The 27,844-nt window shown below is 41.0% G+C and overlaps 1 protein-coding gene across 1 annotated transcript; it reads left to right on the top strand.

The window, feature by feature from the left end:
* Window positions 1-26,114, top strand: cry2 (cryptochrome circadian regulator 2). Its single transcript, XM_028584236.1, has 13 exons — window positions 1-302; window positions 3,126-3,234; window positions 6,395-6,537; window positions 10,739-10,923; window positions 12,923-13,011; window positions 13,424-13,564; window positions 13,764-13,889; window positions 15,814-15,999; window positions 17,139-17,290; window positions 17,484-17,686; window positions 18,768-18,848; window positions 18,974-19,542; window positions 23,051-26,114. The coding sequence occupies exons 1-12, from the start codon at window positions 145-147 to the stop codon at window positions 19,534-19,536; spliced, it is 2,136 nt and encodes a 711-aa protein (XP_028440037.1). The 5' UTR covers window positions 1-144; the 3' UTR covers window positions 19,537-19,542; window positions 23,051-26,114.
* The last annotated feature ends 1,730 nt before the right edge of the window (window positions 26,115-27,844 follow it).

Here is a 27,844-nt window from a genome sequence, read left to right as displayed (position 1 = left end):
TGCTTTTCGACTGACAGCTCGCAGCTAGTGAAGTTTACTGGGAGTCTACAAAACGGTCACTGTTTTAGCCTCCCCTAGTGGATTTTGGCTTTATTTCGAACGATCCCTCGGGATTATTCTTTAACAATGAAATAAGAAGTAATCATGGTAGTAAATTCAGTGCACTGGTTTCGCAAAGGTCTGCGGTTGCACGATAATCCGGTGTTGCAGGAGGCCCTCAATGGAGCGGACACCGTGCGGTGTGTTTATATCCTAGACCCGTGGTTCGCTGGCGCAGCCAACGTGGGAATCAACCGATGGAGGTTTGTCATTTAGCTTTATCTGTGACACGTTCCCATTCCGTTAAACGCTGGTTGCCAATAACGCATTATGTGAACACAATTTATCAGGTCGCCATTTGTGTGATTCATTGCCTTATACATGTGCAACGCTTGGAGTTTAGGCTCTGGCCTCCACTACATTTCAGTTAGCTAACGTTAACGCTATCTTACAATGGAGATAATTCCATGTCAAGCACCATGGAAAAATCGAACAAGTTTAGCTAATGTTAGCCTTGTACATCGGCAAAGTATTCCCCACCTAAAAGACCACAGTAGCTACTGTCCACTGGTATGTTCGGTATAAACGAGAACTGCCTTGAAACGGTTTGTCAAAAAAACCAAACCTAGCTTAAAAAACAAACAAAGGCACCACTATTTTGACTATCGCCCAACTGATTCTATTGAAGTTTGGAAGAAACTGAAACTGAAAGGTCGCGGTTATTCCAATTCACGGCTAAATAACATTTTATTTAAGCAAGTCCTTGATTTTGAATTGTGATTATGTCCACATTCGGACAATTTTTGGTAACATACTGTCAACAATTCCTTTTTTAATCACAAACGTAAATGGAAGTTTAATGGTGTAAAACCTTTATTTATAAATGTTAGCAACAAGACAAGTGAAAGTAGCCTACACCCCACACACTCCAACCCACACTCGTTGGTGAGTGAGTGTAATCAGTGTAGCGTAGTAGTGTGCGTTACATAGGCTAAAAGATAGCTACAAGAATCAAAGTTCCACTCGTCTCGGCTCTGACGTCTCCCAGGGCCAAAACTCTTCTCAGACAAGGGGCTGAGGTGGATTTCTGCTGTGTTATGTCATTCTCTTGTTTGGATTCCTCTCACCTTGGGTCCTTGGTAGAGGGAACATATGTGAGCAGGTAGTATAGGCTAAAGTAGGTCCTAACTTGTTTTAACTGTATTAAGTAGGGCTGACGTCTCCAAGTCCGTAGTTCAATTGGTTGATCAATATTCCCTTGTATGTAGAGCTGTAACAATTCAAAATGTTACTGTACAATTAGTTGACTAAGAAATAATTGTGATTAACAATATACTTGTCTCTTTCAGTCAATTTGTTTGTTACTTTTTCAAACAAATAAAGTTTTGAATGAATCCCAGATGACCCAGATAACACAAGTACACAGACTATGAATTAAACCACGCCTTTTTTTTATCATAAAACTTTTTTTTTTTTTTTTTTTTTTTTTTAAATCTTAAATAAACATAAAATGAACAATTACCAATACCAGTTATACCCCTTAGGAACTTAGCTAATGTTAGCAATCATTTGCGGTTTAACAAAGAAACGGCGATTATGTAAAAAAAATCGCGTTTAGACAATTATGTAATAATTGTTACAGGCCTACTTGTACGACCACATTGTCATTGGTCGGCAATCGATGGTGTTACTTTCATAAGGCCACCTTTCCCCGAAAGCATTTGTTCCCAGCTGAAAATGCCAGGCGGTCTTTTGAAAACACCCAGCTGGGATCGCTGAAGATCGTTTTCAAAATGTTATTTTGCGCCGAAACAAGTTATTTATGGTCACGATTCACCTTGGAGATGGTTGGCTTGGTTCCAGGCTTACAACTCTTTTATAAAAGCATTTAATGAAACGTCAGTGGAGATATTGAACGGGAACAAAACACTTCTGGAACCAGCGCCGTTAAAAAAAGTGGGTGGTCACTCTTGAGCTCTATTGTTTTTTTTTTTATTCTTTAGGGAGACCTGTAAAGAGTTTAACAGATGGGGTCTCCTGAGGTACATTCTTTGGTATAGAGGGAGAAGAGCAGTGTGGAGAGAACACATCCCTGGGGGGCACCAGTATTGATGGTATAGGTGCTGGATGAGATTTTCCCCAGCCTAACCTGGCTGCCTCCAGTCTGTCAGGAAGTTTGTGATCTACTGGCAGGTGGAGGCTGGCTGGGACAGTGAGCTGGGTGAGTTTGGAGTGGAGGATTTCTGGTTGACTGCATCATCCACTGACCTGTTTGCCCATAAGGCAAACCGCAGGGGTTCCAGCAGGGGTCCTGTGATAGCCCTCAGTTCAACACCAGCCTCTCGAAGGGTGGAAGAAAAGGTGCAAGGCAATGAAAATAAAGACAGTTTTTGTTTAACTACATTTTAGTGTTGTCTTTTTCCGTCAACTATACGTGTTTATATCGCCACAGTCAGCGTTTAATGACGCCGGTGCTGTCTCGTCTCGTCATTACTATCGTTAACGAATTTAACACTTTAGCAGAGGTGTTCATTTCCAAACAGGCTTAGTGGCTTGACAGCTAATGTTGAAGTATGGATTTGGTTTGCGGGGGTATTTTGCGGACGGTAATGTTATTATTGTTATAAGTTAGCAGCACACTTCAACAACCGCACCCAGGGTGAGTCTGAAGGAGGAAGACAGCTCTCTTTGCCCGTCAGCTCCGCTATGACGTTTTCTTCTGCTGTGTGCTTAGAAGTGGGGAATTTACAGCGTTTTTCTTTAACCTTTATTGTGCGACCGTTTAATTCACAGTTTAATAATATCCAATAGCCTGTGCTGTCCAAACTGCATACTCCATAAGATAGCGTTAACATACTCCATGCCCTAAGTTCATTGGGTACCCAGGAAACCAAGTAGGTAGTAGATTGAATATGGATGAGATACTATACACACACACACACACACACACACACACACACACACACACACACACACACACACACACACACACACACACACACACACACACACACACACGGACAATGACAATAAAAGGCATTCTATTAACTCAGAGCCTTTCCCACTAATTTCCCTTATGTGTGCAGGTTTCTGCTGGAGGCTCTGGAGGACCTGGACAGCAGTCTGAAGAAGCTCAATTCCAGATTGTTTGTAGTCAGAGGGCAGCCTACTGATGTTTTACCAAGGCTTTTTAAGGTCTGTATTCCTGCCCACCACCTGTCCGCTCTGTGTCTGTCAGGGACCAAAACTTACACCACGCACACACTGAAGGCTCATGACAAAAAGAACCATGCAATACAGGCAGAACTTTTTGAAACAAAACCATAATTTCTTGTTCGAACTGTATCTGCTGACTACTGACTGTGTCACTCAGAACAACAACTGTGTGTGAAATAGACTCTTTCCTGGCTCCATTATTTGAATGGTTTGAGGCAGGACCCCTAAACTGATTCATAAGATTTTCGAAAATGTTTGCTTTTAGATGTTTTACAACAGAAAGTGCATGGAACCTATGCCCAAAACAGTCATACATTCTGTTATTGTGTTAGTATGGATGAAATTATAGTGACATGTTTACTGAAACGTGTTCTCTTTTTCTTTGCTCATACTCCTACTACTCATACTTACTCGTAATAAAAATTGTCACTTTTTCAGGTTTTCCATTATACTTTTGTACTATGGCTGATATGACCAAAAAACCGGTATTAAATGGAATTCTATGTGACATTAAAAATGTCATAAAAGTAATTGCGTGGAAGTCTGGGACAGTGCCAAAGGAGTGGCAGACCTGGGTGGTGGTTCCCCTTTTCAAAGAGGGGGACCAGAGGGTGTGTTTTAATATTTATGGACAGGATATCAAGGCGTAGTCGGGGTGGGGAGGGGTTGCAGTTCAGTGGGCTGGGGATCTCATTGCTGCACTTTGCAGATGATGTGGTCCTGATGGCATTATCGGCCTGTAAACTTCAGCACTCACTGGATCGGTTCGCAGCCGAGTGTGAAGCAGCTGGAATGAGGATCAGCACCTCTAAATCTGAGGCCATGGTTCTCAGCAGGAAACCGACGGAATGCCTTCTCCAGGTGGGGAATGAGTCCCTACCCCAAGTGAAGGAGTTCAAATACCTTGGTCTTGTTCGCGAGTGAGGGGACAATGGCGCAGTAGATTGGTCGGAGAATCGGTGCAGTATTACATTCAATTTATCGCACCGTTGTGACGAAAAGAGAGCTGAGCCAGAAGGCAAAGCTCTCGATCTGGGAGGAGGCCTCGGAAGACCCAGGACTAGGTGGAGGGATTATATCTCCAACCTGGCCTGGGAACGCCTCACGATCCCCCAGTCAGAGCTGGTTAATGTGGCTCGGGAAAGGGAAGTTTGGGGTCCCCTGCTGGAGCTGCCCCCCCCGCGACCCTACACCGGATAAGTGGACGAAGATGGATGGATGGATGGATGGATAAAAGTCTTAAATTTAACTTGCTAAACCCTGGCCAAATATGGAAAATTTAGCAAAGGTTGGAGTACTACAGGTTTATCAATCCTGCAAAAACTGATTTATTTATTTTTTTTGTCACTTGGAAGTTGTGAACTATACATTGACATATCATCATCTTTATATTGAATTGTGAACTTGTTGGCAAACAGTTGCTAATTTACATGGATTGGATAACCTAGGTACAAAGAGCCCAACTACTTTTTTAACCCTACTAGGTCAACGCTGTTGTATATGACAGGAGAATACGCACTTTGTGTCTTATTTAATATCTCCAGATCAATAGTGTAGAGACTTCCTTTTTTTTAGTTTAAAAGCAGAGAAATTTGCCTTTTCAACGAGGTCCTCTTGACAATTGTAGGCCATCCAGAAGCTTTTTTTAATCCATCATGGCATTACAGTGTCTTTTGTGACCTAAATAAATAATTATGATTCCAAAAATCAACTTGTGTATGTTCCGTTTGCTTTACAAGTGTCAGGCTACGCCTTGGTCAGGTGATCGGGTTAATTGTTTTACCTGTAACCACACCTGCAGTAACAATGATGCCACGATGTACACACCCTGTTGTGTTTTTATGCTTTCGTGCCGGTGATAGCTGTGGTTAGAGGCATTATGTTTTCCAGTTGTCTGTCGTGATCTCTCTTCAACCCCTGGAGGGAATTTCTTCAGATTTGGCACAAACGTCCACTTGTACCTCAAGGATGAACGGATTAGATTTTGGTGGTCAAAGTCACTGTGACCACACAAAACGCATAACTCAAGAATTTCTCTGCTAATTATGACAACATTTCACAAAAATGTCCAATAGGATACAATGATCAAGGGATGACACAGGGCTCTAGAGTGCGACCAAAATTTGTAAGGGTGCGACTAAGATTTTTCCTAGGTCGCACCGGTGCACCTATGGTCCTGCTGCGTCGGGGAGTAAACCTCTATTGGCGCCCGCTCTACCAACTGAGCTATCTGGGCGCCCCACAAGTGTGTCATTTTCAGTTTTGATCACATACTAGATTCAATATCAATTAGGTTTGGGATATTTCAGTTACAATACCAAGATTGTGGCGATATACAAGAGATTCTCAGAGAACTTAAGCTGTAAATCGTACAAGCGAGAAGCAACCCTCAAATACTTAAATTGCACCAGTTTGTTTAGATCAAGAAAAAAAAGTTTGTTTAAAGTATTTATTACTTAACAGGACTAACATTGCAGTCACTACAGCAACTACAGCAGTCGTCAATACAGTATAGTGCAACTGTAGACTCTGCAGCCAGTGAGTGGAGTGACCATGTTGAAGAACATTCTTGTAAAACAACTATACAACTGTACCATGGTATACAATTTTTAAAAAGCCCTCTCTTTGACAAATTCACAGGTCTTCTGGTCTTTACAGTTACATTTAGCTAGGAAAAGGTGACTGTGAGCCGTGTACAATTCACAGTGACGTTGTGGTTATTTTAACGGCCGTTGCAGTTGAGTTTAACCATCAAAAGGTGACTGTGAAGGCACCATGAGGCTACGGTTGTTTCAGCAGCCGTTACAGTTGAGTTTATGTGACCATCATGCAGCAACAGTTACATTTAGACACCAAAACGACTCGGGACACCAACTGTGCTCCCCGGCTTGAAAGCCCTGTGTGTCACGTGATGCCCACATACATCCATGGTGGAAAGGCATATATTAAAAGTTCCATTTTGGGAGTTTATATATCCATACAATCAATTCACTCAAACAAAAATTGATTTTAGTTGAAGAATTGTTTATTTAAACTCAGCCCTAGTGCGAAGCATCTGTGTTTATGCACCCTTTTTGCTCTTGTCTCGCTGCCTTGTTGATAAATAATTTTTGCCTGTTCTGTTTTTCTTTCTCTGCAGGAATGGAAAGTGACCAGGTTGACATTTGAATATGACCCAGAGCCTTATGGGAAGGAGAGGGATGGAGCCATCATCAAGATGGCCCAAGAGTTTGGAGTGGAGACCATTGTCAGAAACGCACACACCCTCTACAACCTGGATAGGTTCGTAGCACACGCTCATTATTCATGTGTTCAATGTAGGGCTAGGCACGGAACGTCGATACTTTTATGGCACCGAGAGATCCTATGAGTATCGAAAAATTATTTACCTTTCTGTGCCAAATTTTTGTTCCAAAAGTGTCTGTGAGCCAATAATCATGTAGCATACTTGTGTGTGTGTGTGTGTGTGTGTGTTTGTGTGTCAGAGCAGAGATGCAGACGGAGTAAACTCGAGCTCTGCAGTTTTGTTGAAGTTTCAAGTGTGGTTACAGTTTTTCAAAACTTCATGCAGACAGGGTATGATATTAATGGCGAGGCGAAAGCGGTCGCGGTGCTGTTGACGTATACTTCCTCTGAGACAAGTGGGCACAACAGTGGTTTCTATGCCCTGGTGACTGACTGACAGGCTGAGATTGTAAGGCAGGGCAACTTTATTTCTACAGCACCTTTCAGCAACAAGGCAATTCAATGACATTCCTTTGCACTTAAGTTAGTTCTCCATTAGTTCAATGTTGACAACAGGGCAGGTTTGTGTCATTATGCAGTTTGCACCAACAAGTCTTTGTTTACATTCCTTTGCATTTTAGTTAGTTCAATTTTAGCCTGTACACAATGTCATTTGTTTATTTATTATTTATAATATCTTTTTTTGTTAATGTTTTGATACTAGGGGTTTGGATTGATACTAGGAGTGTGCAAAAAAAATCGATTCACATTTGTATCTCGATTCAAGCTCTACTTATTCATAGAATTCCAAAAATCAATTCATATTTAAAAAATAATAATGGCGTGTATACTATTGTCTTGAAATTAGTTTAGCTCGCCAGTCCTATAGACAGCGCTGCGTCAGATTCACACTGACGCCTGGGCACTCTTGGCATAATCAAAAGAAGAACGAGTGCAGTAGAAGTAGTTTAGTTGGCACAAACAATGGCAAACCTCACAGAATTATTCAACCTGCTCCATCGTCATTGAAGGTGAGAGTTTGGGCACATTTCGGCTTTTATAACTTCGAGGGGAAGACAGAACTTGATAGAAATCATGCTTTATGCAGGCTTTGCAAAGCGGAAGTTAAGTATCTTGGAAACACCACAAACTTGAGAACTCACATGGTCCGCCATCACCCGGAGATTAACATTAAAGACGTGGACGAACAACAACCTAAAGTAGCTAACCTGCCAGTCAACCAATGCACTTTCAATGCTCTAAACTCCCACCGAACTCTGAACGAAAAGCTCCCTTTATTTAACGGTTTTATTTTATACTTGAATTAAATGTATTTGAAAGCTGTCCAAAGCTTGGCACTTTGCAGTTTTTAGTTGCACACGTTTTTATTTTTGTATGTAGACATATAAAGTAATATCAAACTACATTTAATTTGTTGTTTCTTTTCTTTTAAATTGTATGTCTACTGCAATCACATAGGAAAAGTAACTAAATATTTACATACTGTGAATCGTATTTTTTTTTTATCGAGAATCGTTTTTGAATCGAAAATCGATTTAGAATCGAAGCATGAGCCTAAAAATCAATATTGAATCGAATTTTCCCCTAATTGATACCAATCCTCAGTATCTGACGGGCGCACCCCTATCCAAAAGCACAACCAGTTACTCTGAGTGAGCAGTGTTACCAGAATTTTTATTTTTTATTTTCAGAACTGTTTTGATTCACAATTAAGGTGAAAAATAAAAGATTTGTGTTTTAATGGATTTTTGTTGATGTTGAAATGGATTTTAAAACATATGGTATCAAAAAAATTAGCGTTAAGGAACCGGTATCGAAATTGGCACCAGATCGAAAGATTTTGAACAATGCCCAGCCCTAGTTCAATTTGTCAACCACACATGAATTTACACAAAGTTGTGACCTGAGGAGATCATTTACCTCAATTTAAAACCCTGAGATTAGAGGTTTATAATGATGAATTGCACAATTTGAGCAAAATTAAAGAGCGTGCTAATAAATCTTCAAACCATACTGAATTAATGGAAACAATGGATGCATGGAAATGTAAATTTCTGAAATGCAGCAGCACAGTTTCCTAAGTAATTGCTTCGATGTATACCGATACCAATACTGTGACTTTGATACCGGTTCCGTGTTACGGCACAAATATTTTATTTTAATTTTTTTTCAGCTCCTACTATGTGAGGCATCTCTGTGTAACGTAGAGTTTTTCCTGCGCGTCTCTATGACGTGTAACATTAGACAGACAATCACAGACATTATAAGATCTTGGTAGAAACATGCCGCATGCTGATTGGCTCACTGACGCTGATGAGATTAACTCCTGAGGCATTGAAATTGAATTGAATGACGAGGCATTTTTCGATACTTGATACTTTAGAGGAAATTCGGTCGGTGCCTAAAACGTATTAAATTCGGTACCCAGCCCTACTTTTAACTATCCATTTGATCTATTACTTTGACACAGAGGCGAATGCTTAATGATGGGTTTAATAAAGAGGTTCGATTTATTTCAGTTACACTCCCTTGTACAGAAAACCTTCCCAACATCAGTAGTCCACTCTTGTACAACCCCTTAGTAAGCAAGGGGATGGAGTGCCATGTTTCAAGTTTCAGTACAACAGTTGGAAGTACTTTGTACCAAGAACAATGTCAGCTGTTTGTTTTAGAGTTTTTAGTTGTTTAGAAAATCACCAGTAGTCCACAACATCCAAGAAGAGCCTGAACAAAATCTCAACCTTCTTAATCCCTTCTGAAAGCATCCCATGCATTAGAGAGCCCTCCAGTGGTCATGTAAGGGATAATCACCGAGAGGCGGGGCAATAAACTGTTTGATATGCTCGGCTTGTGGACGGCTTACCTGACCTACTACTTCTTGCTTGCCAACATAATAAAACAATTCAAATACTTTAATAATTATGCTTTTTCTTATTTGTATTGCATGCTTATTAAATGTATACTCTGTTTAAGTTCATCTCCCTCAAAAAGTAGTCCCCTTTAGAACTATGGTGAATAATGTTAGCTCAGCTGTAGCTAATTAGTTTCTATAGCAACCACACAAGGCTGCATCTGATCACCAGTTTACTGTCACTGTCAGTCTATCCTTCTGGTGGCTCTTCCACGTCCATTTTTAAAACACTGTAATGTTTAGAACTACGGCGAATAACGTTAGCTCAACTGTAGCAAAACATTAATTAGTTTCTATAGCAACCACACAAGGCTGCTAACGTTAAAAAAAAAAAAAAAAAAAAAATGCGCCGTATTGATCTACTATTTGACGCTGTGCTCAGTCAGCGGGCAACCTGCCGGGTTAATGCCCTCCTCCCAGCCAATCAGAATCAAGCATTCTTAAACGAAGTAGAATAACTCATGTTACTGCTAGCACCCCCCCGTCCATGTGCTGGGACCAGGTGGCAGAATGAGTTAAGAGCAGAAGGAGTAAGATAAGATAAACTTATAAACTTATTGACCCGAAGGAAATTCGCCTTGGGCAAAAAGTGCTGCCAACAGCTGCACACAAACATAGACTGTACATTACATATCAATCACTCAGTTAGTAATAGTAGACCGTACAATCCAGTGCATGACAGTACATAACAAGACAACAGTAGTCGTGTTTCCATAAACCTATTTGTGTGCGCATTTAGAAAATGTTGATGGAAACGGCAAAAAAGAGAAAAACAAACTTCCTCAAATTCGCAAAAGAAGTTTTTTAAGCTCGCTTGAGGTGTTTTTTTTTTGTGCCTTTTTTCGAACAAGAGTTAATGCGCAAAATTGGAGATCTAAACAGCTTTGCCGAGTAAGTTGTGACGTAGCGAACATGACTATAGTCCAGGTATCCATCAGATGGGGGAAGGATCAGGAAATGGGTCCCTAAATCCAGTGCGCCGTACACTTGTGGCACAAGGTGCGTAGTGGTGCGCTATAGGCTGTGCCTCAGCCACTTTAACACAGTTTGTTGTTTTGTCCATCAATCAAGTAATGTGCACTCAGTGTAATGAGCATTTTAGATTCAAGGTGCCATTTTCACATAGTCTTGCTGGCTTAAAGCTAATGATAATCGTTTAAATAGTATATAAAGTACAGTGTTTAATAAAATTGCACCACAACCGTCATATTAAGGGGTAACTCCAGCTTTTACCATTTTATTATATTGTAGTAAAATGTTGTATAGGTTTGTATATTCTGCTGGATATTGCTGTATTTTTCAGTGTCTTTTCTGTATGGGTCACAGGATAATAGAGGCGAACAACAACAGTCCTCCTCTGACCTTTAAGCGGTTTCAGACCATTGTGAGCAGACTGGAATTGCCCAGGAGACCTTTGCCTCCCATCACCCAGCAGCAGATGGAAAATTGTCGCACTGAAATAGCTGATAACCATGACCAGCTATACAGCATACCTTCACTGGAAGAACTAGGTATTCAGGATGATATTTATTACATTACTAGACTCATAATGCTGATGAGCACTGCAAAATGGACCTTTTACATTTTGTTGTTCTCTTGGTGTACTGAGGGACAACTAGAAGACAGGATGTGATGATTTAGATTTATTAAATACGGTTAGTCATACCTTATCAGACGTACAGTTGTTAAAGGTCCTATGACATGCTGCTTTTTGGATGCTTTTATATAGGCCTTAGTGGTCCCCTAATACTGTATCTGAAGTCTCTTTCCTGAAATTCAGCCTTGGTGCAGAATTACAGCCACTAGAGCCAGTCCCACAATGAGCTTTCCTTAGGACGTGCCATTTCTGTCTCTGTAGCTCTTAAATGCTATTGAGGAGGAGGGGGGGGCAAGGTGGAGGGTGGGGGTGTGGCCTTGACCAACTACCATGCTTTGCTTGTTTGCTAGCCATGATGTCTCTCTCTTTCTCATGGGTGGGCCAAATTCTTCTTTTTAAAAGTCACATTTAAATACCACATAATTAAATGGAATTTATCGTAATATTTCCTTCATGCAGTAACACTCAACCCTGCACTCAACCCATTCAGCCTTCTTTTTTTCTTATACTAAACAGCTATTTTGTATTTATTATTTATTTTTTATTAACATTTAATTTGTTTGTTTGGGTATGTATGCACCAATCACCAAGTCTAACTTACTGTGGCAATAAAGTCCTTTTTTTAAATTCTGATTCTGAACAGTTTGCACTTGGGTAAGGTTTGGTTAGTTAGCTCAGGAATTTAGGCCAAGGACCCCTTAGCTCACATTTGTCAAACTTGAGGCCCACGGGCCAAAACCGGCCCTTTGCAGATTTAAATCCAGCCCGTACCAACAGCACGGGAAAGTGTTTTTTAAACTACAGTTATGTGACATTCAAAGCCGAATTTGGCAGATTTGTCGACTTCAAGACTCAGAAATTCCCCCAGAAGCATAGAGTTTTCATATTCAGGCTGTGAAACTTCATTGTTTTGCTTGATTTGCTAAATTCTATGATGGCTAAGGAACTTTTTTTGCTGACTTTTGTAGGCCTTTATGTCGACAAAAATGCACCAAAAAGCCTAAAAATGTCTGAAAAATAGACACATTTTAAAAATGTGGAAAAAACGTCTGAGAAAGACACATAAAGTCGGTAGAAACAACGAAAATTACGAAAAAAAAACAACATGCAGTTTTAAGGCAAAGATATTTACTTTTTCAATGAAACAAAAGCATAAACTTTAATGTCTGGCCCTTGATGTGATTCTCTTTTTCCAGTGTGGCCCTTAGTGAAAATGAGTTTGACACCCCTGCCTTACCCTCTTGTATAAAATAGAGTTGTATTTTAAACTGGGCTGGGTGGATGAAAATGGATGAATGGCTATTCATGTTTTAATGTTAAACAAACACAGTGAATCCTGAAGTGTAACTGTAGTGGATGGCTCCCATAGTGGCTACCTTACCTACAGTAAGCCTATTATCAATGTTGTGCTAAAAATATATTGGATTCATGTTAATGTATATTTTCAGACACATTTTACAACAACAATTTAATTTATTAAACTGCAGTAATTCTGGGGCCCCCTTAGGGGTTGCATAAAGACCCCGTTGAAGACCTATGAGAGTTGGTTAGTACCGGGGGGCTGCCAAATTATGTAAAAAACAGTTATATTTTTGGAAAGTTTTTTTCAAACATTGAAGATAAGCTTACTATAATTAAGTATGGTAGCCATGAAGTTAAGCTCAAGGAGTCACTGTGCCTTCCAGATTAATGTTTAACATTAAAACATGATGCATAAATAATATCTTTTTTCTTTTCATCTATTTGGCCCAGTTTAATATGCAACTTAATTGTATACAATATATGCTGTAGGGGGTCCCTGCTCCATCTCTCTTTCAGCTAAGGGGTCCCTGGCCTAAAAGACAATGTTAGACAATAGCTGCTTTTGTTTTTGATCTTATTTTTGATATGTCTCCATGTAAATGTGTGTCCAGGTTTCAGGACAGTAGGTTTGCCTCCAGCTGTGTGGCGGGGAGGAGAGACAGAGGCCTTGGACAGACTCAACAAACATCTGGACAAAAAGGTAAACCATAATAAGTTTGTTTTTGTTATTTACGGTTATTTAAGTTGTGGTGGCCACCTATGACCCTGTTCGTTGGTTTTGTTTCTGGTTGAGTTTGTTGGCACACTTGTTGTCGTTCAGGGATGGGATGACATCCCGTTAAAATCTTAGATAAAAACCTGTATTCAAATAATGACAAAATCTCAAAAAAACCAGTTGAACACAGCAGGAACAAATAAAGCCAATTTGTTAATATGTGAATCGGTGGAAATACCTGCCCCCAAGTAGAATATATGGTAAATTAAGAATAATGTACATTTCCACAGCACTAAAACTGAGACTGCAGCATTATAAGTGAATTTCTTTTTTCTTTTCTTTTTTAGATGACAATTTCTTAGGTGATCACTTGTATTGATTGTGTCTGTCTGCATAGGTGTGGGTGGCCAACTTTGAGCACCATCGTGTCAACACGTGCTCTCTGTATGCCAGTCCCACTGGCCTCAGCCCCTACCTGCGCTTTGGCTGTCTGTCCTGTAGGGTTTTGTACTACAACCTCAGAGAGCTCTACATGAAGGTACTGTGGACACCTGTCGCTCCACCAGAGAGACAACCCGTTTAGGCTACACAAACACACACTGGTGCCTGTTTGCTCTGTTCTCTGTCAATTACGATAAGTTCGTTGTACCATCAAATTTGGAATCGCCACTTTTTAACCACAATTGTCTTCTGTCTCCTCTGTTCTTTCTCTCTGTCCCTCCTGTGCTCTCTGTCAGCTCCGTAAGCATTGCAGTCCTCCTCTGTCCCTGTTTGGCCAGCTGTTATGGAGGGAATTCTTTTACACAGCTGCCACCAACAACCCAAACTTTGACCGCATGGAGGGAAACCCCATCTGTGTTCAGGTGGGTCTTTGCACCACTTTACTCAAAAGAAGAGGTTCAACCTTAAGGCCTGCTACACACTGGCTGCGTCGCGTGAGCGTGTCAGCTGCGTGCCATGTCAGTTCATATTTTGGCTCCCATGTTGACAGGTTACAGCTTACACGCTGCCTGCGTGACACTCAGGCGCGGCTCGAAAACGCATGCATGCTAGAAATAGAACTGACGCCTATTTTTCGCGCAACACGCAAGCGTTTTGGAAGTGTTTCCAGGCAAAATAGAATAGGAAAAGATGTCATTGTATGTCATGTCATGCATGTCATATTTGACACGAATACATATTAATAACTGTCAATACAGAACGAAATATTCTGTAGCCTATTTTGCCCTCAATACTGCCGACGTTGTCTTTGCTGTAATCAAATCAGTATATATTTATGTTTAACATGGTATTTAATTTTATCGATGGGAAACATACATGTGTCCAGACAAGGCTAGCAGCAGCATCCCCTCGTCAGACACGTTTCTGGTGTATAAAGACATAGAAAAATCCACGCAGCCGACACGCAACCGAAACGCCACGCTCACTCCACGCAGGCAGTGTGTAGCCGGCCTAACCCTCTTGTGTAATCCTTTTTAGAACCTCAACCTTGTAGTGCACAATGCAGTTATGGACATCATAGTTTTCAGGACAACCTGAGGATATAATAATAATAATAATAATAATAATAATAATAATAATAATAGCTTTTATTTATATAGTGCCTTTTCATAAAACCCAAGGACACTTTACAGAAATTACTGTGACTAAGTTTAGCTAAGGGAGGTTGTAGGCTGTGGTGAAAAGGTGGCGTGTGAGTAGTAGTTTCTAAACATGTCCAGGGATGTAGCATTTCGGATATCTGCAGGGAGGGTGTTTCAGAGGGATGGGGCTGCAACACTAAAGGCTCTGTCTCCGAAGTTACAGAGTCTGGTGTGGGGAATGGAGAGCAGGCCAGCATCTGAGGACCGCAGGTTTCGCGGTGGGGTGTGTGGTTGGAGGAGGTCGGAGGGGTACTGTGGGGCCGGGGCATGAAGGGATTTGTAGGTGAGAAGGAAGATTTTATATGTGATGCGGGACTTGATTGGGAGCCCCTAAAGGTGGATGACGGTTGGGGTGATGTGCTGCCAGGTCTTGGTGTGGGTGAGGACCCTGGCGGCAGAGTTTTGGACATACTGGAGCCTGTCTATGGTTTTGCTGGGGACCCCAGATAGGACTCCATTGCAGTAGTCCAAACGGGAAGCGATAAAATATAAATGATATGTATGCTGCAGGGATGTCACATAAATGTAACAATTGCTACACCTCCTACAGTACTATCCAAATGTTGATGATCTATGCAATATTCATTACATTTACACTGTTATAGCATTATTTTGGCTTGTTCGTTCCACTTTTAGTGTTAGTAGCAGCAAAGTAATACAGTCAGGAAATTAACAGCGTCGGCTGCCGTTAAACACCAAAGAAGAAGAAGAAGATAGTCAGGAAGACAGCCTCTGATTGGTTGACGCATTCACCCCACTGCATTCTGGGATTCAAGATGGCCAGAGCTTATAGTAAAACACTACCTTTTCATACGAAAAGATAAATAAATACCTGTTCGGTTGTGGATTTATGTTTTTGGAATTCTAGGAAGTTAGATTGCAAAGCTTCTAAAAGCATTTGAAAGGCCTAAGATCGCAAGGAAGACCTTGTTAAAACGGCTCATGTCATTTTTGACTTTTAAAAACCTGACATCTTGGAGAGAAAGAGAAACTTAACATCCACCGAACCGGCGTAGTGTACCAACCAGCTATTTTGTAGCGAGGTTAAATTAGTAGAGATGATAAGGATTTGTCTCCTCCTGTATAGAGAATGAAAAGCATATAGCTAATATCTCTCTCCTGTGTCATATGTGTTTCTTTCCAGATCCCATGGGACCAGAACCCAGAGGCACTAGCCAAGTGGGCTGAGGGTCGGACTGGTTTTCCCTGGATTGACGCCATCATGACCCAGCTGAGACAGGAGGGCTGGATCCACCACCTGGCCCGGCATGCCGTCGCCTGTTTCCTCACCAGGGGAGATCTGTGGATCAGCTGGGAGAGTGGCATGAAGGTAGGACAGAAACGTGTTTTAATTGCACTCACAGCAGTAAAAGTGAATAACCGGGTTATGCTAGTTCCCCCCATATACACGAGCGGGGCAGAATGGGAAGAATGACTGGAGTAACTCTGTTTCGGGTACAGTGGGTGGCGCTCTGCCAACGTACAACTGGTCGAAACCATGGTCGGAACAAGGCTTTTTCTTCCAGTTGGCAAAAATCACAGCAACTTGGAAGCAGGGAGAATATGGATGGCTTTCCAGTCCCAGAAATGGCTCTTCTTGATAGTAGTCCTCAGTTGGTTTAATGGTTTAAAGGTCCCGTGTGTAACGTGTTTAGTTGTTCATTATGAAAATCTGTGTTGCCCGTTCACAAACTTGTCCTTTTTCATGAATATTTACCACCACCATCAATTCCAAGTATTCCTTTTGCATGAACTGGGGTAGACGCTCCATATACATGTGACATCTTGAAATACGTTAACCGGTAAGGGACATACAGGACATACTGCTCCGCCTTTCGCGTTTTCGCTGTCACATGATAAACTCACAGGTGCTGCTAATGCTGCTGATGGGTATCGTAGCTTCCCGGCCCCGGCAAGTTTTAAGAAGGAAACCTGGTGGACCACACGTATTCAAAATCCAAATTTCAGTAACAGGAGTCTTCTTCTTCGCCCAGAAAAAGGAAAAAGGATATTGAAAAGAGCAAGAGACCGGCTTTTTGAAGCGTGAAGGCTACCGTAGCTGTAATACGTACTGTGCACTGCGTGGTGCGAGAGAGTTGATTGCGATATATGATCTTAACACTAGATGGGAGAAATTCCTACACATTGGACCTTTTTTAAAGCTTATGTTGTTGCACCGTTGCTTCCAAATGCTCTCTTCTATTTCTGGGTCAAAAAAAAACAGCAGAGTGGGGGAGGGGTAGTTATAACCTACAGAGCATGTGCAGACGTGTAACCCGAGTTTACCCCGGTTAAGGTGTATACATGCACGAATATCCCGGTTACTAAAAAAGTTATCTAGGTCTGCATGTAAACACACGGCCTGTCTCGTTTGGCAGCATCATTGTCTTTTTGTCTATGTTCACTGTATAACCGATTGATAGTATAAATATAAAATGTTGTATCTGTGTGTTCTGTGTATATCTGCAGGTGTTTGAGGAGCTGCTGCTGGATGCAGACTGGAGTGTAAATGCTGGGAGCTGGATGTGGCTGTCCTGCAGTGCCTTCTTCCAGCAGTTCTTCCACTGCTACTGTCCTGTTGGCTTTGGGAGGAGAACTGACCCATCAGGAGACTACATCAGGTAGACATTATATTGGTGCTCATACAGTATCTCCTATCGTAGCACAACATTTTCCGTATTATTATATCTCTGCAAACTCGGGGATGGTTCCTGAATGTTAGCGGCGATCTGACTAAATATGCATTTAAATGTCAGCAGCAGAAAGGCTTTAGGTTCAAATGATTTTGAACGTTTCTTTTGAAATTTCCTGCAGGCGTTACATCCCCATCTTGAAGGACTATCCAAACCGGTACATTTATGAGCCATGGAACGCCCCAGAGTCGGTCCAGAAGGCAGCCAAATGTGTGGTGGGAGTGGATTACCCCAAACCTATGATCAACCACGCAGAGGGCAGCAGGCTCAACATTGAGAGAATGAAACAAGTTTACCAGCAACTCTCTCATTACAGAGGACTCAGTAAGTCATCTAACAAGACTAACCTGTTGTGTGTGTGTGTGTGTGTGTGTGTGTGTGTGTGTGTGTGTGTGTGTGTGTGTGTGTGTGTGTGTGTGTGTGTGTGTGTGTGTGTGTGTGTGTGTGTGTGTGTGTGTGTGTGTGTGTGTGTGTGTGTGTGTGTGTGTGTGTGTGTGTGTGTGTGTGTGTGTGTGTGTGTGTGTGTGTGTGTGTGTGTGTCGATCGATCTATCTATCTCTATACAATTCGATTTGACTTTCAATTTTTAGGTCACGATTCGATTGCATTTTTGATTTCATTATTATTATTTTCAGCAGTGTCGGCAATGCCGCAATAACAGCCACGAGATGTTAGACGGTACTTCAAACGTTTGAGTTTTTCAAAATTAACCAAGTGCAATTGAGGAAGGGGTTCTGGTTTTTGTTTTGTTTTTGAGCCAGAAGTGACCATATTTGGACAAAAGGGCAGAGCTGGGAAGGATGACATGGCTAAGCCAGTGTTGTGTGCTACACTAAGCTAAACGTTAATGAGGGAAAAGTTGCCAATTTTCAACCCTTCTGACGCAAGTCAGGGAGCGGAGTTTTGCCGGCGGGTAAATGCTGACCTCCCTATACTGGTGCTGTTCATTTGCATGTACGGCAGTACACAGAGCTGGTTGAAAATCAACAGACTTTCTTATAAGATACCGGCTAACACCAGCTAAGACATTTTTCTGCGTGGCCGGGTTAGCTCAGTTGGTAGAGCGGGCGCACATGTGTAGAGGTTTACTCCGACCTGTGGCCCTTTGCTGCATGTCATTCCCCCTGTCTCTCCCCTTTCATGTCTTCATCTGTCCTATGAAAATAAAGGCCTAAAAATGCTCCAAAACTTGAAACTAGCGATTGAGAGCATAAACTCGTTAGGAAAATGTTTACTAAGGGTCATTTCCCCATAGACTTCTATAGAAACTTCTTTTTGGAGCCAGTGGAATAGGCCCCCTGTTGGGAATTGGGAAATAATGCAGGTTTAAGGCACTCCTGCATTGGCTTTACTTTTCAGGCTATTTCAGGTAGGAGAATTATTTCAGTGTGTGTGTGTGCGCCAGGTTTACTAGCATCGGTACCAACGATCCAAGAGGAGGCAGAGCCACCAATGACTGATGAGTCCCGGACCAGCAGTGGCCCTGGTAGGAGAAAACACAAAAACAAGATGGAAGATATAGAAGATGTTCTCATTTATATTACTTGGACACATGTGTCACAGGCAAACTGTACAAAACATGTGTTATATTACTATCTCATGTTTTCCTAGACTCTCCTCCCAAAGGTCCTGCTGACAGTGAAGCAGCTGACTGCTCTACAGTTCCTGATTCATCCACAGTCTCCACCTATTCCCCATATCCAGACCTGGAGGGGGCAGCAAACAGTCACCCTTCCCAGACACCCTGCGCCTGCTCAGTCTCACACACACAGCCATCTGCAGCCATAACATCTACAGCTGCCAGCCAAGCTCTGTATACAGCAGCTCCTCCCTCCCCATCCTCAACACCAACCCAGAGCAGTCTGTCAAGGTTCAAACCCTCCTCCCCTTCTTCTTCTTCATGTCCCACCATGTCCCCATCCCCCAGTCCAGCCATGACCATGACTCAGCACTCCTTTTTGGGGCAGAAGAGGAAAGGCCTGGTCAGCAAGGTGCGGTGTATCCAGAGGCAGCGAGGGCAACAAAGCTGCACTGCAGCAGCCGGGGAGGTAGAGAGGAGAGCCGAGGAGGAGGAGGAGGAGAGGGAGGAAGCCGGAGTCGAGGAGAGGATGGAGCAGGATGTTGAGCAGGATGAGGAGAGAATGGAGGAAGAGACAGCAGGTCATCAGCAGTGATACGAGGTACAATATACATTATCTTTATTTACCATTAGCATCTGGAAAACCTGTCAAAGCAGGGCTCCAGGGTAACTTTTTGAGTCCTGTAGCCCCCCCCCTGAAGATTTTAGGGGCACAGGCAGAACAATTAGGGGCGCACCCTTTAAATCAACCTGCAACACATCTTTTCACATTTCCCACTTTTTAAATGTATTACTGATAAATGCTTGAGTAATAAATACGGAAACTACAATCTGCTGTCATATTTCAGTTAATGGTCACATTTTAATTGAATGTTGCTAAAAGGTCCAATATGTAATATTTGTACAGTAATAAATCCAAAAATGACACCAATGCCTCATCAGATATTAAGGAAACATGTTAAACTGAAATACTATCTTTTCTGACAACAATGCTAATTTCAATATTTTTCTTTTTGAAATTTACATTCCGTGACGGAATTTATGTTTATGTTTTGATTTGTGTGTTGTTATCAACGGCCCAGTTTGACAGGCAGGCCGGGTTGCCAGATATACCTGTAAAAACGTAAACCCGGCGCGCTACAGCTGTAACGTTAGTACAGCCATGAAAGCAGCAAACAAACCAACAGGATCAACGGAGATAGATTCTACATGACATAAAAAAAGAAAACAGCATGTTTCTAACAGTTGCGTGACCAGAGACGTAACAATCCCCTGGTAAATATTGGAGATGTATTTGAAAGATGGAGACAGCTTAGAGCCCAAAAGGACGCAGAGTTGGCTTATTTTCTCGTGAACCGGTAAGCATTAGCTCCACGCTAATTTATCACAGCTACTAGGGATGGGCATTTTTTGTCATTTCAACATTTGTGTACTCACATTGAATTATATAGCTAGAGTAACCGAGTTGGTTACCGTAAAAACAATTGAGACATAGCCAGTAAAGTGATCCCGACTGGTCCTGGCTAACGCCGCCATGCTAACCCTGCTAACTGTTAACGTTACCGGGAGGACCAGGCAAGCAGCCCATGGCTGTTTACAGCGTGTAGCCTCTTCAGCGGCTGGAGCCGACAACGGTGAGTTATTTTAAGCCACGAGAAGGGGGCTGTAAATCGGAAAGAGGGGACTATGAGTTTGCAGTGTGTTTAGCGATTGTTGCCGTAATTCTAAGCCAATGAAGTGTGTTCCGTCGGCAAGGTAGTGGTATTTTTAGCGTTTCGTATTGTAATTCTAAGCCGAGGAAGTGTGCCTGACTGGCGTGTGGAGAGAACAGTGAGGTTGTTGTGTTTTTAGCGGTTCATACTGTAATTTTAAGCCGAAAAAGTGTGTCTGTTAGTTGGTTACAGAGCTCCACGTGAGCACGGGCTTTTATGACTGTCAATATAGCCAGCATCTAACGTTAGCTACTCGGCTGTGCTGTGGAGTAATGTCTGGCTGTGTGAGACTAGCATCTACCGTTAGCTACTCCGCTGTGCTGTGGAGTAATGTCTGGCTATGTGAGACTAGCATCTACCATTAGCTACTCCACTGTGCTGTGGAGTAATGTCTGGCTATGTGAGAAAAGCGTCCAGCTACATTGTTGTGAATGCTGCGGTCTCAGCCTGGCAACCCCCGTGAACTTCGAGTCTGGGCAGGAGGGGGTGGGGGAGACGACTCTCCAGTATTTTGAATTGGTAGTGCAGTAACTATTTTAACCGCTAGCTGCCAGTATTACACACAATATTACATATTGCACCTTTAACAAATTCACTTAACAAATTACATTCAGAAATGTAAACATTCAGAAATGTAAACAAAGTATTATTATTATCAATGTACCGTATTATTGCCTCACAAAGGCTCTCCCTCCCTCCTCTGTCTTTTACACAAACTCATAGGCAGTTCAGTGCTTGTGTTTAGTTTTTTGTACCCTCATAGGGTCTTAAAACTTTCTTGTGGCAGCGATAGACATGATTGGCCACCGCAGCGTGACGTCAGGTTGCGTTTCTCAAAAAGTTGACTGGGTCTCAACTTTTCGGCACAGGCCGCTGCAGTTTCTTCTTCTTCTTTTTTCGACTTCCCCGAAAACATTTTAAGCGAGAAATAGGCCGTGATGCAGTTGCTGAATCTGTCTTCATTTCAGCTCAACAAAGGTCAGTTTAGAAGATTTTCGTCAGATTTTGAGACTCTAGTCACCTCATTGCGCTCGCCATTTCCGGGTGAGTCCCGACTGCCCTGCCGGCGACTGAACTCTCGGCTCGTTGGAGATGAACTGCGCCTTGCCTGTAAAGTAGACGAGAGCAGGCGACAGCAGCCGGGGACGGTGACAAAAATCTGCTCTCAAGTCAGACAGTTTCTACCCGTTTCAGCAGCCTTCAGTAGGACTAAATAAGCCATAAGCCAAATTGTTGCTGCTGCTGTTCTGAAAGATATTAAACATTCTGAACTTAGCAGAACCTTTCCTTGTTTGTTTTTTTCTTCATATTTGCAAGGTTAAGTGATTTAGCATTTAAATATTCATTATTACAAGCTTCGGTCTCAATTTAAAAAAGCGATTAATCGCGATTAATTACAGCAAATTGTGCAATTAATTAGTTAATTTTTTTTTATCGATTGACAGCCCTATTGTTTACATATGGCAACAATGCTTTGGTGTTTAGATATAACAAGCATTTTAATTGCATAGCCTCAGCAGTCAGCAAAAGGCAGCACATTTTGGGAAATAAGCGTATTTGATCTCTTTTTAAAAGTGAGATGACCAGATTGAGGCTCGGACTCATGTCTGTTAAGTACAACGCTGGAGTCAGGACATGGTCAGCCTAGCTTAGCATAAAGACGGGAGTTGGTGCAACTGAGAGTCATTCCTTGTATCTGTCATGTGGGTTTCGCCACTGCCACGCATCTTTAGGAGACTAGTAGCAGGTGCTGAGTGTATTGATTCCAATGGGAGAAGGGAACTTGAAAACAGATTATGACGGATTCTTTCGTCCCATTGGCACCAACGTACAATGCTGGTTCCACATTTCACACTAAAAAAAATTTTCAGTCAGGCAAATCGGGAGAAAATTAACTTTGTTCGAGACCTGTTTCAGTCTCCGCAACAAACTATCACAAGATCTGGCAACACAGATAAGCAACCTTTTTAGAGGTGTAAATATCTATCGTTGACCAGGCACTAAGTCACTAATCACTCTTCCAGCTAATAAAAAGGCTCCTAAGCATCTTAATAAAGCCAGGTCACATGGGGTTATTCCTTTTTATTATAATTATTTGGGCATTTCTGCCTTTTAATGGATAGGAGGGCTAGATATGAAAGGGGGGAGAGAGAAGGGGAAGAAAATTGTCCTAGGTCGGACTCAAACCCCGGACCTTCTGCGTCGAGGAGTAAACCTCCTATATATTTTATGTGCGCCCAACTGAGCTAACCTGGCATGGGGTTATACCTAATAAAAGAATTTCCAACACATGCTATATCAGACAACTAAGAGCTCAGTGTGATAGATGAGTAATGTCTGCAACATTACATGTTGGTTCATCAGAGTTACAATACTTCTTTCTGGTTTCTCTTTCAGGTGGAAATCAAAAGAACAATCTTCAAAACATCCATCCCAGACAACTGGACTCATAAAGACATACAAGGGAAAGTGTTCTGGATATGTGTGCAACATAAATATATATTTGGGTGGAAATCAAAAGAACAATCTTCAAACATCCATCCCAGACAATTGGACTCATAAAGACATACAAGGGAAAGTGTTCTGGATATGTGCGCAACATAAATATATATGAGCATGCATACAACACAAGTGGAAGCTGGTACAAATGCATTTTTACTCACATTTACTCCAGCCAGAAAATAAAAATGAAAAGCATTTAAATAAGCGTAGCTCCATGAAAATAAATTACCCATTTTAACATTTTAGAACTGAACCAGTCTAGAATGATAGTAAATTACTCAAATAACATTTTTATTTAAAAAAAAAAAAATGGAGGAGGTCCTAAACATTTAAGTATTTTTTGACGAGTAATCTTTTCTGGTATATATTTCGATCTATGAGACACATGTAGCTAAGAATGGGCAACCTAATGCACTGCAACTCTCACACCATATCCACATTGAACCCATACAACATAGTGTGGCGGTTAGCACGACACCCCTCTGCTTGTCCTTTTGATTCTGTTAACGTCAACTGCCTAAACACACTTGTCCTGTTTCTACACCAGACTCTCTCTGGGCTCTTTTGTTCTGAGAAAGAAAAGTAACTCAGTCAGTGGATGAAGCATTGTATTTTGACATTTTGCGGTAATGAATTTGCATAACAGCAGGTTCAGCAAGTTAATGACCACTAAGTCCCAAAGTTGGGGCGGCCTCTAGTTCACCCGGTACAGTGTGCGCCCCATGTAGGCGGAGTCCTTTGCAGTGGCCCCGGTTGGAATCCGACCTGCGATACTTAAAGGCCCTGGACGCCCACACAGGTGTTTTCGGATAATCTGGCTGACTGGACCTCATCCCAGGACTGTGTCTAGGTGTATATAGACTGATTGACATCTCCCTGAGCCTCATGTTAGCTTTTTTGCACTTGTGAGGGCAGGACAAATGACACCTTTTTATTATCCTTATTGGTAGATGAAATTTTTGACTTATCAAATTCCCATCGAAGCTCCAGCCCACCTTCAACCTTAGCAGAGGTCTAATCCAGCCAGAACAACTGAAATCACCAGTCCCAGAGTTATGGGGCGGCTGTGGCTCAGGTGGTAAGAGTGGTCGGAAGGTTGGTGCGTGTCGAAGTGTCCTTGGGCAAGACACTAAATCCCGAATGTCTGTGAATGTTTATCTGATTAACAGGTGGCACCTTATGCTGCAGCCTCAGGCACAGTGTATGAATGTGTATGCATGGTGAACGGTTCCTGTACTATGTTAAAGCGCTTTGAGTAGTCGTTAAGACTAGAAAAGCGCTACAGGCTACATTCTGGGTCCATAATCAAAAACGTACTATTCTCATTTAGAGACATGCAGGAACACTAATAAAGCTTCAGACAGATATACTAACTTAACTTTCAGTAAAATGTATTAAACTTCACTTTATATTGTATAATGTTAATTTACTTCTCAATGTTTAGTTGTGGACATTTTGGGCCTCATTTTTATTCAGTTGGTAAAACCGTGAAGCCAACTCTGGCCCCAGGGAAATGGAAGGTTATTCTTTTCAAGTGGCCCTGGTGAATTTGTTCAGGATGTTCTCCTGGTTTTGTTTTTAAAAAAAAAAAAAAAAAAAACTCCCTTTTGAACATTTCGTTTATTTGAATCACTTACAATAATTTTGGAAGATTGTGCATGATGAGATGTGAGATGTACATGTTCTTATTTATGTTATTTTAATTATATTATGTGTATTTTTACATGTTCAAAATAAACTACAAAAACTAAACTTAAAAACTAAACTAAAGAAAATGCTACATGTTAATATTTAAATGTCCAATGTGGATGTTTTGGAAAAGATCTGATATTTTTTGCTAGATGCATTTTTATATTCCACCTTCCTAAATCCTAAATTCCCTGTCTGTTTTGGAGGGTCACACATCTGTGAAAGTATAGCAAATTGCTAATTGAAACTATCTGAATTAACAAGTCAAGACCTTCTCTGTGAACAGATTTAATCTAGCTGGCAATTGAAAATGCCACTTGTGTGGAATGAATGTAGAGAAAAAACCCAAAGCAACCACTAGAGGGTAGTAGATGTAGTAGTAGCCATTTCTGCACATGGTCAGTGAATTGTAGAGATTAGTTGTCGTAAGTTTACTACGATGGCAAATAAAGCTTGGTTAACTAAGCTAACTCTTGGTTATATAGCCCTGTTATGTGACCCAGATAAAGTAATAACACAAATACAGCCTATGTAGTAAACCACCCCTCTTTATTATCATAAAACATTTTTTCTAACTGTATCCCTTCTTGTCATTTGTCTTGCTATGAACGTGTACAGGGTCAAGTGCCAACAATTAACAATTGAGACGAATATGACTTACATTATATAATTACAATTTGGCATTTCTTAAAATCAACAATTACCAGTCATACGCCTTAAGATTTTAGCTAATGTTAGACATGAATTGCGGTTAATCAAAGACACCGCAATTGGACAGTTGTGTAATAACTGTTACAGGCCTATTTTCCAAGTTAAACTTTCAGTGCAGAATAAGCAAGCCATAGTGGCAGTTTGACTTTGTGAAACCCCCTCAGTGTTGCGTGGATGGGTCGAAGTTTAGCCAAAGAGAGATTATAGATTTTTAAGAGACAAACCTCACAGCCATTGCAAGTGTTGTTCTGTTTATGTAAAAGACAAGTGGTAACTGTAAAGTTTGAATCCTAAAAAGGTAAAAAAATGAAATAAAAAATTAGCTATTGGAACCCCCAGTTCAGGCTCTCAGGGTTGAACTGGACTAACCAAAGGTCAGAAAAGCTCGCAGTTCCCACTTTTTCTGAACACAACACAAGTCCTGATCAGATGCTTGTGTTTTGCCATACATTCCAACAACAGTATGATGCTCTGCAGGCCCAGAGGTCTGTCTAACTGGATATTTATTTGTTTTTTATTGTACAAAAAGAGTTTATTTTCATTAAAATTGCTGAAGGAATTGTGGTTGAAATGGGAGTTTATGCTGTGCTTTCTGTTTATTCTACATTATAAATTCCCCAATAACACATTCGTGTATTAAAATGTAATTGGTTTCACAGTAAGGGATTTGATGGAGCCATTCTTAAATCAAAAGCTACATCACTTTCAAGAAGGAAAACAAGAAAAAAAAAACTGTTTAAACTATACAGAATGCAATTTCTGAAGAAAGTACAGTGTGCATGCTTGATGCTGAAAGGCTGGCTACACTGGATTGCTGGCTTGAATGTGTAAGAAGTTGAACTAGTATGAATTGTTGGGAAAGTGGGAAATGGGTGGGTCAAAGTACTACATCTAAATTAGCTGTATTGAATATTTTTAAAAGGTATCAATGGGATTTGAAAGTTGTAGACAACTAATGTATGAAATATGTGGAACATTTTAAGGTTAGAATGGAGTATGAGTTGATAATGCATGATAAAGCAGCTGAAGCAGTATGAATAGTTGGGAAGGTTAGAAAGGGATGAAGGATGCAAAAAAAAGAGCAAGGAAAGAAGTTAAAATGGGAGTTTTAGAGCAAGAACTTGAGTCTAGACGAAGCTGAGGTTTCCATTAATTGTCTTTGTAGGGTAAGAGTAACACAAATATGATCTAAACCCTGACAAGAGATGAACTATAAATACTTTTGGAAACATTAGGTTCATCCCTTAGCTTCCTGTTAAGATACAGTTACTCTATGGGGCTTTTATTTTAAAAAGAACAACCTTGTCCTGAGTTCCATGTTAAATTATTTTATTATTTCTGGGCCTTTTAGTCTGAGAAAAAACGGTCCATCCCTAGTTTCCTGTTAAAATACATTGACTGTTGGGAGCTTTTATTTTGAAAAGTCTCAAGTTCACAGAGCCATATGTGCAAGTCTGTTTGCTTCCATAGTACTGTGGCTGGCAAATATATTTCTTCATTTTGACATAAACTTCATGTATGAAGAGTGGAAATGTTTTGAGTGTGAGCAAGTCTTTTTTGTTTTTGTTTTTTTAAACAGAATTTGTTAAAGCTCCTCTCCACTCTAGGGTCAAGTAATTCCCTGCAACACACACTAATCTAAGCTTTTAATGGAATGTGGAAGTTAAATAACACCCAGAATGTACATAAGAGTACATGTCTGAGTAGATAGTGTTTCTGAAATTATGAAAGTTTTGAAAAGATGCAAAGAATAACTATTCGAGCAGAATTTCTTTTGTTTAAATGAAGTTTCTACGTTTTAAAAAGTGTAGGAAGTTAAGTGCTCTCTTCTACAGCTACCATTGATTGCCTACTCACAATTCAACATTTTGGTTAAGTCTGAGATTATAATGATACCTTTGAATCTTGGTTGTATGAGGCCTGTAGTCAGATTAAAATGTTCTGGAAAGAACAAGGATATGATGAGAGCGGCAACAGGTATTGTGTTCCCCTCTCTCACTTCTTTTTTTACACATGAACTTTAACTGTGTTCTCAATTTCACATTCCTTGTCATAAATAGATTATCAAGCAAGTTACCATAATTGCAACATAACGAGCCAAATAAACATAATTTTCAGAATCCATGTGTTCTGTTTGTCTTTATATACAAATGAAAAGAAAAACAATTTTCCCAAACTTCTTTGATTACTGCGCTAACGTTACTAGTTAAATAACATTCCAAATACACTGTCAGAATGCTAACATATTAGCAGAATGTTGTTAATCCTAACTCTGTACATGTAAACAAT

The sequence above is a fragment of the Perca flavescens genome, chromosome 8 (assembly GCF_004354835.1).
Source record: "Perca flavescens isolate YP-PL-M2 chromosome 8, PFLA_1.0, whole genome shotgun sequence".
Classification (NCBI taxonomy): Eukaryota; Metazoa; Chordata; class Actinopteri; order Perciformes; family Percidae; genus Perca; species Perca flavescens.
The sequence above is the reverse complement of the archived record's forward strand: the minus strand, read 5'-3'. Positions and strand labels throughout refer to the sequence as shown.

Coding starts and splice junctions, on each gene's coding strand:
- cry2 (XM_028584236.1), top strand. CDS start 145: ATGGTAGTAAATTCAGTGCACTGGTTTCGCAAAGGTCTGCGGTTGCAC. Junction 303..3,125: donor GTGGGAATCAACCGATGGAG/GTTTGTCATTTA, acceptor TTATGTGTGCAG/GTTTCTGCTGGAGGCTCTGG. Junction 3,235..6,394: donor TTTTACCAAGGCTTTTTAAG/GTCTGTATTCCT, acceptor CTTTCTCTGCAG/GAATGGAAAGTGACCAGGTT.